Raw genomic sequence first — 14,227 nt, 5'->3', positions numbered from 1 at the left:
TGCAGGCTGTACGCTTGTGACATCATCATGTTTCTGGTACTGGGTGGTATTTTACTCTTTACTAATCTAGTCTCTTTAGTAGCAAATGGGAAACCCACAAGCTGCCCCGAGAGGAACATCTTTATATTTGAAATTCTGTAGCCCTACTCAGTCTCCAAACAAGTGCCAAGAAAACCACAAACTCTGGGTGTCATGGGTACGTTTGCTACCCTCCTCCCCTGTGCAGCACTTAGCAGAATGAACTGGGCACCTGAGAGTCACCCATACCTGGTAGTTCCTGGGAAACAGCCACATGCCTTGTGATCTTGGTACTGTGTTCCTCAGCTCTACCCCAGGTGCTATTACAGTACTTAAGAGTCTTAGAGTCAATGTTCTGTGATAGATTGTTAAATTAATAAATGATTTTAACTGGCATTATACAGAGACACTGCTGAATTGGACGCTTAATAAATACATGTTGACTTACTTAGTAAAAGGGAAAGAAGGGAAAAAAGTGCTTGGCGCCCAGCTCTTGACAAAATCCACTCTGCAACAGTGTTGCTTTTTCTCATTTAAGCTTCAGGAAACCCAGTGAATTATAGGTTTTCACATATTCAGTTTACTTGTGTTCAAAACGCCAGTAAGTAGCAAAGTTGGAATGCAAACCCCAATTTGCACACCTACATTGCAGAACATTAGGTTGGTTATTACGCCTACTTGGACTTGATCCCACATACGGAGGCAACAGTGCTGAGTTCCACTGTGGGACAAAGAAATAAGGCTTGCCCCCTTCCCCTTGTGCTTGGGATGCGTCCTGTTGATAAGAGGATGAACAGGGTGACAGAGGATGAGACTTTGTAAGGCAGTGAAATGAATGATGTGTAGGAGATGTGGGGGAAATGTAATTGTTTCATAACGTGATTGCATATTCCTAAGACCTGGAAGTTGTTAAAATGGTAAATGGCCTAGTGACTGAATGAATTTTAGTTTGTCTGTTTTGAACAGGTGTGACATTTTAGGGGTTAACACTGCAGTATTGACTTCTGTATATTTAGTCAGTGCTTTTTGGGTCTTTTCTCTTAACCCCCCCCCCACCTTTTATAAGTGTGGATATGTTGAAGTTCAAATGTCTGATGTTTCCAGGGGCTCTTGACTTTTAGTGTGTTTCTGCTGTCCCTTTGTATTTTCTTGGTCCTGATGCTTTGGTTGAATGTTTGCATCTCCTTTCCTCCTTGGGCAAGCTTCTCATTGCCTTGCTTTCTAGGAAATTGTATCTGTTCCGTCTCGTTTAACATTTCTTTATTTTCTCTTGTGTATCTAGCAATCTGCTAGCTAAGGTGGGGGCTGCAGATACAAGACAGCTTGAAGACCTAGTCCCTGTACTCGAAGAACCATGTGTTAGTCTTTTCTAGTCCTTTAATACAATTTTCATAATTTTTGCAGTCAGCCAGCAATAAGAACTCCTTAAAGTCTCTGATATTTTCTTTGGGGAATTTCTCTTAATTGACTTTTCTTCACACCTAGACTTATAGGCAAAATACCCAGGAATGATGGATGTGGTGACCAAGGCATTATGCTAGGTAAAATAAGTCAGACAGAAAGACAGGTACTCTATGATCTCGCCTAAATGTGAATGTGAAAAAGCCAAACTCATAGAAACAGAGTAGAAGGGTGATTATAAACTCGTCTCTCAAAGGATCCCAATTAAGCACATAGTAGAAGTAGAAACTGCTTTTTCTGTGCGAAAGAGCATTAAGGTGGGTCTAGTTCCCACCTCAGCCCACTCTCCAAGTCCTTCTTATGTAGCTGTGACCATGGAGAACCAAGCCACTATTTGCAGAGCTGCTGTCTCTTTGAACTCTCTTCAGACATTTGACAGAGTGAGCAAATGCATAAGCAGGGGTTCAGACCCAGGCCCACATTGCCCATACGGCTGCCATGCCCGTGCCTTTCTCATGACCCGTGTAGAGAAGGAAGCGCTTGAATTGCTTGAACATGAAAATAAAGGATCTCAGTAAGAGCCAAAGATATGAAGGGGGAAAAATAAGATTTTAAATAAGTGAAGTGAATGATGTTCATTTTTATGAAGAAATTTGGAGAATCGTGTCAATGTTTAGACATTATTTCAAAGCCATAATAGCATGAAAGAGAAATTTGAAAGAGGAGGTAATAGAAATTTCCAGTGTCAGGCACTGTCTTTGTTTTAGTTTTTGGACCCACCTACCTTCTCCCAGGCCCTACCTTACTGAGTGTTTCATTGTGTGCTCAGATCGACGGGTATGGGGCGGATGGGTGAAAACATGAATGGGTTGCTGAAAAATAGCGCTTTCTGATTGCTCTTCCATTTACTCATAATAGAGTGACTAATGGAATTTGGCAAAAAGAGGCATGAATACACACACCTTAAAAGAGTCCCAAACTCAGAGCAGGTGGAAATGTAGAATGCTGAAGAATGTGCATTATGGAGTTGGGCGTCTCTGGGTGTAATTCCTGCCTTTCCATTTTATTGCTGTGAAATCCTAAGAAGATTCCTTGGTCCCTCCGTACTTCAGCTTCTCTTCTGTAAAATGAAGATAATATTTAAATCTGAATAATAGGTTTATTCAAGCATTATTATCACATTTTGACTTCTAGGGTTTCTGTTTATCCTAAGATCGTCTAGTTTCAGTTGTTACAACCAAGACAGCTAAGGACAGATTTAGACCATGAGAAGGTCCGATGTACAGCAGTTTGCTTCATTAATTGTGTTAACTATTAACATATTGCAGTTGTTTTACTCTGTTTTACTCTGCTCAAATCCCCTTGAATGAAGTCTCTCCATGATATCCGAGATGTCCTGCACCAGGGTTCCCAAACTTCCTCAGTATTAATCCAGAAACCGAACATGGCCTGGTAGCCATCCTACTCCACCTTCCATGTGAATCACCAAACATTGGCGATTCTACTTCATAAATTTCTCTCCAGTCCACGGCTTCTTCCCCTCTCATCTCACCTGGACTATGCCGTATAGGCCTGCCTACATGTATGCCTGCCTCCCTAAGATGAATTATCCACATTGTAATCAGTTGACACAATTGTGCAAAAATACATAATGATGGATCATTTCCTTCTGGAAAATCATTCATTGGCTTTTCCTGGCTTTTATGATGAAGAATAAAAAATTTCTAAGCCCGTCTGTCTCCGTCCCCAGCTCCTACACAGTACCTGCCCCCCATTGTCAGGACATAGGCCACGGTTGTTCAAATGGTCCGTATGTACGTCCTCTGAGGCCTTTGCACATGCCCCTCTCTGCAGGGGGCACTCTGCACCCCACACTCTCACAGTCATCTCTAGATTTCATCCAGCGCCCATGTTAGGAGACAATGAAACATTCTGCCAAAGCTACATTCCCATGCAATATTTGTCTTATCTACAAAATCCTTCAGGTCCTTTTGCCGAGTGCAGGGCTCTTCTCATGGGTGCGTCCCCCACATGGGACAAGACCCTAGTCCCCTAGATGTGCTCTCGTTGTCTTTCATTCTTTCAAGCAGAGACGTATTGACGGTTACTTCCCACATAGGCATGGGAAACCCAGTCTTTAAGCTGATTTATCAAAGCTAACAAAAATGAGTCTCTCTCTAGGGAAAATTCTCAGATTCCCCATGAGAAATAATAGCCTTTGTTATTATTTTCATCTGTTTGTCTCATAGACCATAGGTTTCCGGAAGATAGGAATTTGGTTTTTTCTTTATTTCATGTGCGTATGTGTGTGTATGTGCGTGTGTGTGGTGTGGTGTGTTCCCAGTAAATAGCCCGTCACCAGCTGCCCGATAGTTATTCAGTAAATATTTATTGAATGAAAATATGCTATAGGCTGAATGGTTGTGTCCCCCCAAATTCATATGTTGAACAGTAACACCCAATAATAATATTAGAAGGCGGGGGGTCTTTTGGGGGTGATTAGATCATGAGGGTGGAGGTCTTCCAAATGGAGCTAGTACTCTTATAATATAGAGACCCCAGGGAGCTCCCTCACCCCCTTCGCCATGTGAGGGCACAGCAAGAAGTCAGCCATCGGTGAGCCAGGACGCCCTCACCGGACATCAGACTTACTGGCATCTTGATCTTGGACTTCCCAGACTCCAGAATCGTCAGAAACAGATTTCTGTTGTTTATAATCTGCTCAGTGTATGGTATAATGTTATGGCAGCCTAAATGGACTAGGACAAAACCCTCACACCAACCCTGAATTAAAGATTTTTACCTGTTAGAGATGAGACTTTTTAAAATCCCGATAGAGACTTCATTTCTTTTTATCAGTCTTGCCAGGTAATTTGAACTGTGAGCTGACGATCCCATAGGCCCAGGAAAGCACGAGTATATTACTCTGAATGAGTAGCTTAAAAATCCAGGATGCAGGGGCGCCTGGGTGGCACAGCGGTTAAGCGTCTGCCTTCGGCTCATGGCGTGATCCCGGCGTTGTGGGATCGAGCCCCACGTCAGGCTCCTCCGCTATGAGCCTGCTTCTTCCTCTCCCACTCCCCCTGCTTGTGTTCCCTCTCTCACTGGCTGTCTCTATCTCTGTCAAATAAATAAATAAAATCTTAAAAAAAAAATCCAGGATGCAAAAAATAAAAAAATAAAAAAAATAAAAATAAAAATAACTTCTCCACATTAAAAAAAAAAAAAATCCAGGATGCAAGAGGTCAATAGGAGAGCTTGTCGTTGACACAAAGGCAGCAGTCACTTAACATTGGTCAAAAGAGGAACATATAACTAGATGGTTTTTGTGGGTTTTTTTTTTTTTTTTTTTTTTTTTTTTTTTTTGCGAAGTGGCCTTGTCTTCTGTCTGGTGCCAAAGTCACAGAGTATTTGGTGGAATATCATGTGCTTATTTGGAAACATCAGGGTCTGGCTGCCAGAGGGATCACTTCCAACTTTTTCAGACATTCCCCTACTTACAAAGGGGCAATAGCATTGGAAATTACAAGTGGCATTATAACTGCACAAGAAATTCCAGTACCATCAGCCAAGGAAAGAATATGACCCTTTGTAGGTGATTGGCCAATCTTGATTTCCATAAGGAAGAAGAGTGCTGAGATTTTTTGGGTGAGGCCTTTCAAGCTTCTCCAGCATAGAGACCTCAGCTAACAGACTTCAGGTCTCTGCGTGGCTTCTAAGTCAGGTGTATCAGGGAGTTGTAATGAGATGCCATTTTAGACCTGAATCACTCACCTCTTCTTTCCACACCACGTCCCCTAAGCAACTTTCTATTGGGGTTTGATTTCCCATGCAAGAATGCCTTTCAGAATGGGACTGCAGTCGATGCTGGGGACGATGTTCCATTCTCTGCGACTCTTTATTTCCCCAATGCGCCTTTGCATGACATATAAGGGGTGAAAGCCCCTTGCAACAGCCAGCCATCTGGTCTCCCTGAGCTCCACTGAGAGGCTTCTGCGAGTCAGCAGGTGACACACTTACCTTGGTAGCACACTTGAGCTGCCTAAAACTCCGGTTGTGTTCTCATATTACAAAATTATAAAACACTCCCTCACTTGTTTCCCCACAGGTGCCAAATGTAGAAGGCTCCTTGGGACTTCACTTTCCTATCTCCGTCTCACATTTCTTGGGTTCCAATAACACTGGACAAAATCAGGCCCCTTCAACGCACTGTGACCTTATATATGCTGTTCCTTGGACCTATCCACAGCAGCAGGTGCCTGCACAGCAAAACAGTTCTAATTGTTTAAGGCCTCTGTGAAGTGTGAGCTCCTACTGAAGTCTTCCCCAAATCCTCAGATTAGAAGTAGCTGGCATTATCTGGAACTTCAGTAAGTCTTCATTCCTGCCTCTAGTACTGTGGGAACAGTGATCATTACTCAGAATTGCAATGTAACTCTATACATGTCTGCTTCCCACCCTTTTCCCAAACTAGACGTTGAGTACCTAAGGACCTGGCAAGGCCAACTGTCTATTCCTAGAATTTATCTCAGGGCCCGACACGTTGTAGATGCTTAGTGGCAAGCTTTCTGAGAATTATAATTACTGTGACAGTAATGATTATGCTAACATCACCAGCACGCACATACCTTCAGCATGCTAAGGTAAGCACTACCTTGTAGCTCTGTATCTATAATAATGTGTTTAGAGTTAAATGATAAAAAAAAAATACATATATCTGTCTGGGGTGCCTGGGTAACATAGTCAGTTAAGCGTCCGACTCTTGGTCTCTGTTCAGGTCGTGATCTCAAGGTTGTGGGATCGAGCCTTTACATTGGGCTCCATGCTCAGTGCGGAGTCTGCTTGAGATTCTCTTTTCCTTCTCCTCCCCCCCATGCTTGTGCATGCTCTCTCCCTCTTTCTCTCTCAAATAAATAAATACATCTTTTTTGAAAAAGTATCTATGGTCATGGGAATGGACCCAAGACTGACTGCTAAAGATCAGGGTATTTTCTTTTATGCTTATGGGCTTCAAGTGGAAACTAAATAGGTGTATATCTTTAATAAACATGTATGTGTTTGTTTACTCCATAATTTTCTCCCAGTTTCAAGTCTCTTGCCTGTCATGTATACACAGAGGTGATATTGAACGTATTTAATGGGTAGTATGGAAATTACAGGACTAATCAGAATAAATCTGACCATAGCTGGAGCAGAGTCCATTGGATCAGTGTTGTGGTTGGTTGAGTCTGAGAATCAGTCTGTGGAAGAAGAGCAAGACTTGGGTTTTCTATAAGGTTATTTTTAGGTGCCTTCGAGATATCCATCAAGAAGGGAAAGGTAGGCAGACTGAGTTCAGAAACACCAGTGGGCTGGAGGTATAGCTCTGGGAGTTACTGGCATGTTGGCAATAGAATCACCCAAAGCTGCTGCTTCTCAGAGAATTACCTGGAAAGCTTGTTAACTGAACATCCCACCACTCACTTCCGGTTTCTGGTGCAGTAAGTTTGGGATGGGGCTCATGAACTGTACAGATAATGCTGATGCTGCTGGTCTGAGGACCACACCTGGGATAGCATTCACCTGGGGGATAAGTAAAAGTGGGGCAGGGAAAAGCAGAAAAAAAAAAAAAGTGGTCTGTGGGAAGGAGTACAGTGGTTAAGTCAGGCTGCATTGGTTTGAGTCCAGAAGCTACCAGCTAAGAACCCCATGACCGTGGGTCAATGATAGACTCTCTAATACTCAGTTTCTTCATTTGTAAGATAAGGAAAGTAAATAATAGCATAAATTCATAGTGTTCTTTAAAGCCAAAAAATAGCTAATGGGAAATGGGTAGCACAGTGCAGAGTGTACATTGGGAATTATTTGAAGACTAGTTCTTGAACCGTCTGGCATTTAAGTAAAAGTTACACGAGACAGGTGGCAAAGACTAAAAAGCAAAAGGAAAATCAACCTTATGTGATAGCAAGGGAGCCAATGAAAGGTTTTTCACAGAGGTGGGAGTGGCTGAGTGTGGGTGCTTCTGAGAGTTGAAACAAGTTGAGAAAAAAATTTGTAAACATCCATTAGATTCTGAGACACCCAGTGACACAGACTGGACCATTTCAGTAGAGCGACATGGGGAGCAGAGATGGTGTGTAGGAAGCATGTAGCATAGTACCTAGCGGAGGCTCAAGGGCCTGTGACAAGACAAAGGCTCCAGTGACAGTAGTTGCCAACTGTTACTGCTGATATGCATGCAGGTAGAAGGAAATAGATTCAGCTGTAGGATAACTCTGCAATTTCCAAATAAATGCATTTCTATCAAACAAGCTATGTCTCGTTCAGGCTTTTTTAAACTGATGCAGTCTTAGAAGCAAGATTTCAAGGTGGCAGGTATGTCATGCAAATTTAAGAAGGGTCCTTCCTACAGTTGCTATGGATGGCTCTGGGATACATCACGAACTGTCAGTTCTCACAGCAGCCCCATGACTCATTTGAGCTTATAGATTCCTTGCCGCGCGTTCCCCATTTCTCCCATGCCAGCAAAGTGAACAATGTCTGGTCTCTGGCAGCAGGAAGAAAGCTATCTTTGCCCCTTGCCAGCTGAGAAGTGGTTTGTTTCCCTTTCAAACACTACTGCATTCTTCTTGCAATTTTCCTTAACCATTAAATATTTTATAAGTCAGTCTCCTGCCAGTGCTCCTTACTAGGTGCCCGATAAATGGCAGATTCAACTGGGAATTGTAATGTATGGCAACAGGTTTCATTTATACCACTGCCATGGAAGAGTCTGCTGGAGTTCATGGCCATATTTAAATGGGTGCTAGCCTGTAAAGGTATTTTGCTAATCCTAAAAGCTTTTAGATCGCGTCTTAACTTTTCTTAGAGAATTCTCATGAACTCAGTGGGGGAAGGAAAAAAACTGGTTGATGACGCTGACATTTGTAAGCCGGGAGTGTGTGGAATGGACCTGGGGGTTATGCAGCCTGTCATCATTTTCCTTCGTTAGGTGTTCTTGCTCTTCATGTCTAGAATTCTTTTTCCTGTGCCAATTAAATCGTGTCCATTCAAGACCCAGCTCCAGTGCCAACCCTTTGGGAAGCCTTCAGAGAGAACTATAGCCTGAATTAGGCTCTCCCTTTATTTTGATTATCTAGTGCAATTATTATCTGTAATAGTCTATTTAGCGCTCTTGTTCTTGCAACAAAATCTGTGTTCCCACAGTGTGCAGTGTTGTGCTGGCAACAAAGAAAGCCTCAATAAGAAATATTCAGGTTCAACTTAGTACTTAAGGGGGAAAACCAGTCATTGTTTTAATTCATTAAAAAATTAACTTCCATTGCAAAATCTGCAGGGATTTCTATTTCCCAGCCTTACATTTTCTTCCCATTTTTCCTTTAATGAATTAACCACCAGTACTTCCCACTGTGCGTTTAATTACTGTACTGATTGCTTACTATGTATGCTACATGGTGTGGAAAGAATACAAAACTTAAAAGCAAAGCACTCTCCCTGAACTCCCTGGGGATAGAGACCAAAACCCACAAAAATATAAGAAAACACATTAAACTACATATAACAAGTGCCAGATGAGTGGTCTGGATAATTGTACAGCCCCTGCGGTCTCAAGTGAATGGGCACTGTTCCTCATGCCAGCAACTACACTTTCTTGGCCTGAGACCTTGAACTTTGGTTGTGGTGCTTGGAAGGCCCATCCTTAGCACCATCTCTGTTCATCTTTAGCTTAACATTCCTTTATCCTCTCTTTTAGAACATCATCCCTAATTTTTTCTCTCTTCCTGTCCCTTCTTCCCATGGAGTTGTTTTTTTCCCCTCCTCTTATCAATTTCTATACACTTTACCTAAATTGTTTTTGAAGCTCTTCTTGACTCCTAACTTCTAAACATTTATTCACATGGAGTTTTTCTTTTATGAAAAGCATGCACAGTTTTCAGTATAGAACATTTAGAAAAATGCTCATGTATAAAAGATCATTCTTTTATAAACACCTGTTGTGTTCATCTCTGTGTCAGGCCATCTATAGGATCTTGGATCAGAGATGGGAAGACCCACTCTGCCCCTCAGGAGTTCATGGCCTGGGCAGATGGGAGATTCCTGGGCTGATGCAGGGGAGTGAATGATATCTGAGAAGGAGTTACTTTGCAATAAGAGAGAACCTTGAAAAACAAATGGGAATTCATGGGAACAGTAGGCTTCTCCTAGTTTACTTACCCGGACCTTCATCCATGTGATTTTTTTTTGAAGACAGTCAAAACCTCTATAGCAAATGTATCAAGTTATATTCCTAGAAACAGAAGATGCTCTTTGAATTTGAAATACATAACAAAATAGTACCATGTATTGTAGCCAGTGTAGTGTATTAGACTATTGTAAAAGTGAACCAATTTAAAATATATAAACAGGTTTCAAAAATGCTGGAAAAGTTTACAGATGAGAGTTCCATACCTGATTGTTAAGGTGTCCCGAGGTTATTTAGAGTTACGATAGTTTGGAGTTAGGTCACATGCATTATGTCATTCTCCCAAATGCCCCCTATTTCCTCTTTAGAACAAAGTACTCACCTAGACAATTTAAAGCACACTGTGTCACCTTAGGGCACAGAAGGATAATAAAGAGGTATACCTCATACTTTATTGTTATCTCATTTGCATTTATGTTTTATTTTAGATGTTTGTAATATATTTTATATGTAAGACAACCAAATATATACATACATGCACTTATAAGTAAATATACAAATATTGGAGCGTGTCATCCAAAATTATTGTTGACTCTTTGATGGGCTGTGTTTGGTTATGAGTGATAGAAAGCCTAACAGGACTCGGCACAGTTTACTTATTTGCTTTATTTACTACTTTACAGAAGTGGGTAAGTGGTCTTAGAGTTAGCGTAGCAGCCTGGTGATTCCATTAAGAAATTTTTCTATCTTTCCATTGACATATTTGGCATGATGCCCTGCACATGTAAAATTATTTTTATCTTGTAGTGAATTTCATTTACCTTGCCCAACGCCTATGTGATTTTAGGTGAGTAGTGATATATGGACACTATATAGTGAAATGTTTAGGTAAATTCTAAGGTTTCAGATTTATTGGTGATTGCAGTATACTGATGGAAGGATCAAGCCTAGCATTCTGTTACTGTTTATTCTATTAAGATATTAAAAATATTTAACAGAGGTATTTCTTTGAATCCAGTCAAGTCATTGCAAGGGATAAGCCTGTGTATTTATCTTAAGTTTTGGATTCTCTAAGCTACGGAAATAGGAAACCTGAGTACACGTTAAGCCTGACATCTCCGTACTCTCTCACCTTGGACTTTTGTAGGGCATTTACTTGGTTCTCTGATCCTCTGTAACGTGCTGATAGACGATAACGTGATGAGGAAGGCAGTTGGTAGAATGGGGAGGTAACCACAGGAGACAGCACTTGTCAGATGGAAACTAATTGATTGTAATTGCTTTGCCATTGTATTGCTCTTGGAGTCTGTAGCTTGTTAAAACCACTGATTATAAAATAAGGATCTCACTTTTTATGCTGTAGGTTATGTTAATGAAAAGCTGTTCTTAGAGGAATGATCAGTGAATATCAATAAGTGGATAATAAGAAATTAAAGGAAAACTTAACTGATCATGAGTTAATATACTTCAGCAGTCAGAGTAGCAATCAACTGTGTGGTGTTTCATATTGAATATTTTGCTCAGGACTCTTGAATTTTAAATATTTCCAATAGAAAGGGAGATTGATTCTGTGTAACTATTTATTGCAAGCTGTCTTGAGTAACAATCTTCTCTGTAGAGGAGATCTCCTGGAAAACAGAAAATGTGTCTGTTTTGCAGAGCCTTTATTTCATGCCAGAGTATTAACAGACATTTTGAAGTGGAAAAATAAGTTCCTATTGTACCACCAAAAGGGGATATTAGCAGTGGGCTTTTTCAATGCCCACATTATATGAGCAGTATATTATATGAGTGAAGATTTCTGTGAATCTGAGGGCAGTGTTTGTTTTTCCAATATTCCTCAATATTAAAGTAGGTATACTAAAATGATAAGATTGATGTGGAATTATATCTAACTTGTTGTAAGATATGCATTAACTTTTATGTGATTGTAATGTCTTCAACGATCATATCTTTTACCAATGTCATTTAAACTGTTAACAGTGTTAGAGTGATCAAGATTTATTGAAGACATTTTTTACTGAACACCAATTGTGATTCAAGGCTCCACCTCTGACCTTAAGAAACACACAGACTAAAGAAACAGATAAACAGGTGAACAAATGGCTGCTTGCAGCATCGAATGTTGAATGCAGTGATGTGAGTGATAAAAGGTGCTAGGGAGACACAATGGGAAAATGATGTAAGCTTTGAAGGATTTCTGGATGTCTTTCAGCAAAATAAAAGATGGTCCAGGAAGAAGAAGCTGTGTGACAGCTCCTGGTGTTTGGAGAAATAGAATAATAATTGGAAATGAAGTTGTGTGTCTTAGGGTACAAGATGACACCAGACGGCAACATTCCACATGGTCTGTGTCCTTCCCTGAGGAATTTGGAGTTATTCCTATGGGATGGGGCCTGCTGAGGATTTTTAGATGTGGGAAGGGTATGAGTGAATTTCTTTTTAGGTCAATCACTTTCTCCTCAGTTTGGCTGATGAACAGGAAGAGGCTCATTGTGACTTCCCGTTACTAAGCTGGTTGGTTACATTAACCCATGCTATCGAACATTATTATTAATCTAGACCTAAGTAAAGGGAATTAAAAGAGCTTAAATGCAGAATCATTTATTCATCTTTGACTTGTTATTTTATTTTTTAAAGATTTGTTTATTTGAGAGAGAGAGAGAGAGCATGAACAGGGTGGGTAGGGGTAGAGGGAGAGGAGGGAGAGCATCTCAAGGGGACTCCCCTCTGAGCAAGGATCCTGACTCTGGGCTCCATCTCACAACCCTGAGATCATGACCTGAGCCAAAGAGTTGACACTTAACCTACTGTGCCACCCAGATGCCCCCATCTTTGACTTTTTAAATATATTTTTTTTTCTCCAATGTGGCAGAGGAGTTGGTGCTAATACTTTAGTTGCTTAAAACTGTGAGACTAGAATGTCTACATGTGACACCAGAGTCTGTGTCTAGTGGATAGCATATATTTATGGCTAGTTTCATATTTAGGGAAAGGATGTAGACATACAGCTCCATTTAAAAATGTAAGTAATTATGATTTTAAAAACAAAAGTTTAAAATAATGCTTTAAAATGACAATAATTTGGTTCTGTTAGGTATTTACCAGAAACATTCTTCACATCTGAGATTCTGTTTCAGAATTTGGAAAATTTGCATTTTAATTACGTAAAAAAAGAAAAAAAAGGAAAAATAATTGGTTCAGCTATTAGCCGATTAGAGCCGTAACTAAAAACAAGCAAACAAAAAACTCTTAGAAACTGCATTGGTTTCCACAGAACAGTCACAATATGCATTGATCAGATGTTTAATGACATTTGGCTGTAATAAAGGGAAGGAGATCCTGTTTCAATCTTTCATACAATATGTTTGTTAAAAACCGAAATTAACGACAGCGGATTTGAGGTGTTTGACTGCAGATTCATTCAACTCTTACTGTTAGTGTGTCCTCAACGGGGGCTTATAGAGTGATTCCAATTGCTAAAATCCAATGGCGAAATAAGACAACTGAATACAGTGCTTGTCTTAGTCAGTCTGCTATAATAGATTGGGCAGCTCATAAACCACAGAAATTTGTTTCTCGCAGTTTTAGAAGCTGGGAAGTCCAAGATCAAGGTGCCTGAAGATTCAGTGTCTGGTGAGCACGGAGGACTTCCTGGCTCACAGAGCGCTACCTGCTCGCTACCATCACATGACTGCAGTGGGCAACGGAGCTTTCTGGGGCCCGTTTATAAGGGTACTAATCCCATTCATGATCTAATCCCCTCCCACAGGTGCCCCCACTGACACTGTCTCATTGTGATTAGGTTTCAACCTGTGTATTTTGGGGAGCACGCAACATTCAGTCGTACAGTGTGACCATATCCAGCTTCATTTCTTCAGTCCAGAGGAGGGTCTGTGCTCTCTCTCGAGGCCGGGGGTCAGTGCCCAGGAGAAGTCCTCAGTGCTCAGATCCCGGCCAGGAATGGGGCCTGGTGGTGGCAGGATCCGCTGCTGACAGCATTCTCTCTGTTTCCCCTGACAGATACAACGACGTATTCCACCGAGCGATCTGAGCACTTCAAACCCTGCCGAGACAAGGACCTCGCATACTGTCTCAATGATGGCGAGTGCTTTGTGATCGAAACCCTGACGGGATCCCATAAACATTGTCGGTAAGCCACTGGTGGCCGGCACTGGGGGCAGGCCCTCAGAGAGGCCTGGCAGCGGAGGGCGGTGTGTGAGCTCCGGAGTGTACGTGGGTTGCATTTGGTCCAGCTTTTGGAAGGGCAAAATCAGGAGTCTTAATACGGGAAGGGGCAAGCCTGTTTCTTTAGTATTTGCGGAAGGTAAAACTGAATTAAAGTAGACAAGATCTGAATTTTACCTGACTAAGCAAAGAAGGGTTTACTTTTATATCTACCAATTTAATAAAAATAATTGTTTACTCACTTTAGAAGCCTGCATTTTTGGGGCAGGACTTAGGCATATTGGCCTGTACTCAGAAAGAACCCCTTCTTGCCAAACTACAGACGGTGGCATGACAAAGCAAACTGCTCATCTAAGATCGAGTGGCTCAGTGTTGATCGTGAACCAAACCCCAGACTGTTACTGTGTCCAGAGAAGACTGAAACTCGTCTTGATTCTGCCCTCGTTTATTAATTTCATT

The 14,227-nt window shown here is 41.3% G+C and overlaps 1 protein-coding gene across 1 annotated transcript in view; it reads left to right on the top strand.

Annotated features, from left to right (window-relative positions):
- Window positions 1-13,749, top strand: part of LOC113259231 (pro-neuregulin-3, membrane-bound isoform) — a 445,035-nt gene extending 431,286 nt beyond the window's left edge. Inside the window, exon 2 of the mRNA XM_026504578.3 lies at window positions 13,604-13,749. Within this exon, the coding sequence (XP_026360363.3) occupies window positions 13,604-13,737 (134 nt within the window). The 3' untranslated portion in view covers window positions 13,738-13,749. The remainder of the gene's footprint in view (window positions 1-13,603) is intronic.
- Window positions 13,750-14,227: the final 478 nt, after the last annotated feature.

Source organism: Ursus arctos, unplaced genomic scaffold (assembly GCF_023065955.2).
Source record: "Ursus arctos isolate Adak ecotype North America unplaced genomic scaffold, UrsArc2.0 scaffold_7, whole genome shotgun sequence".
In the NCBI taxonomy this organism is placed as follows: domain Eukaryota; kingdom Metazoa; phylum Chordata; class Mammalia; order Carnivora; family Ursidae; genus Ursus; species Ursus arctos.
Note: the sequence above shows the minus strand (reverse complement) of the source record. Positions and strands in the feature narration are given on the sequence as shown.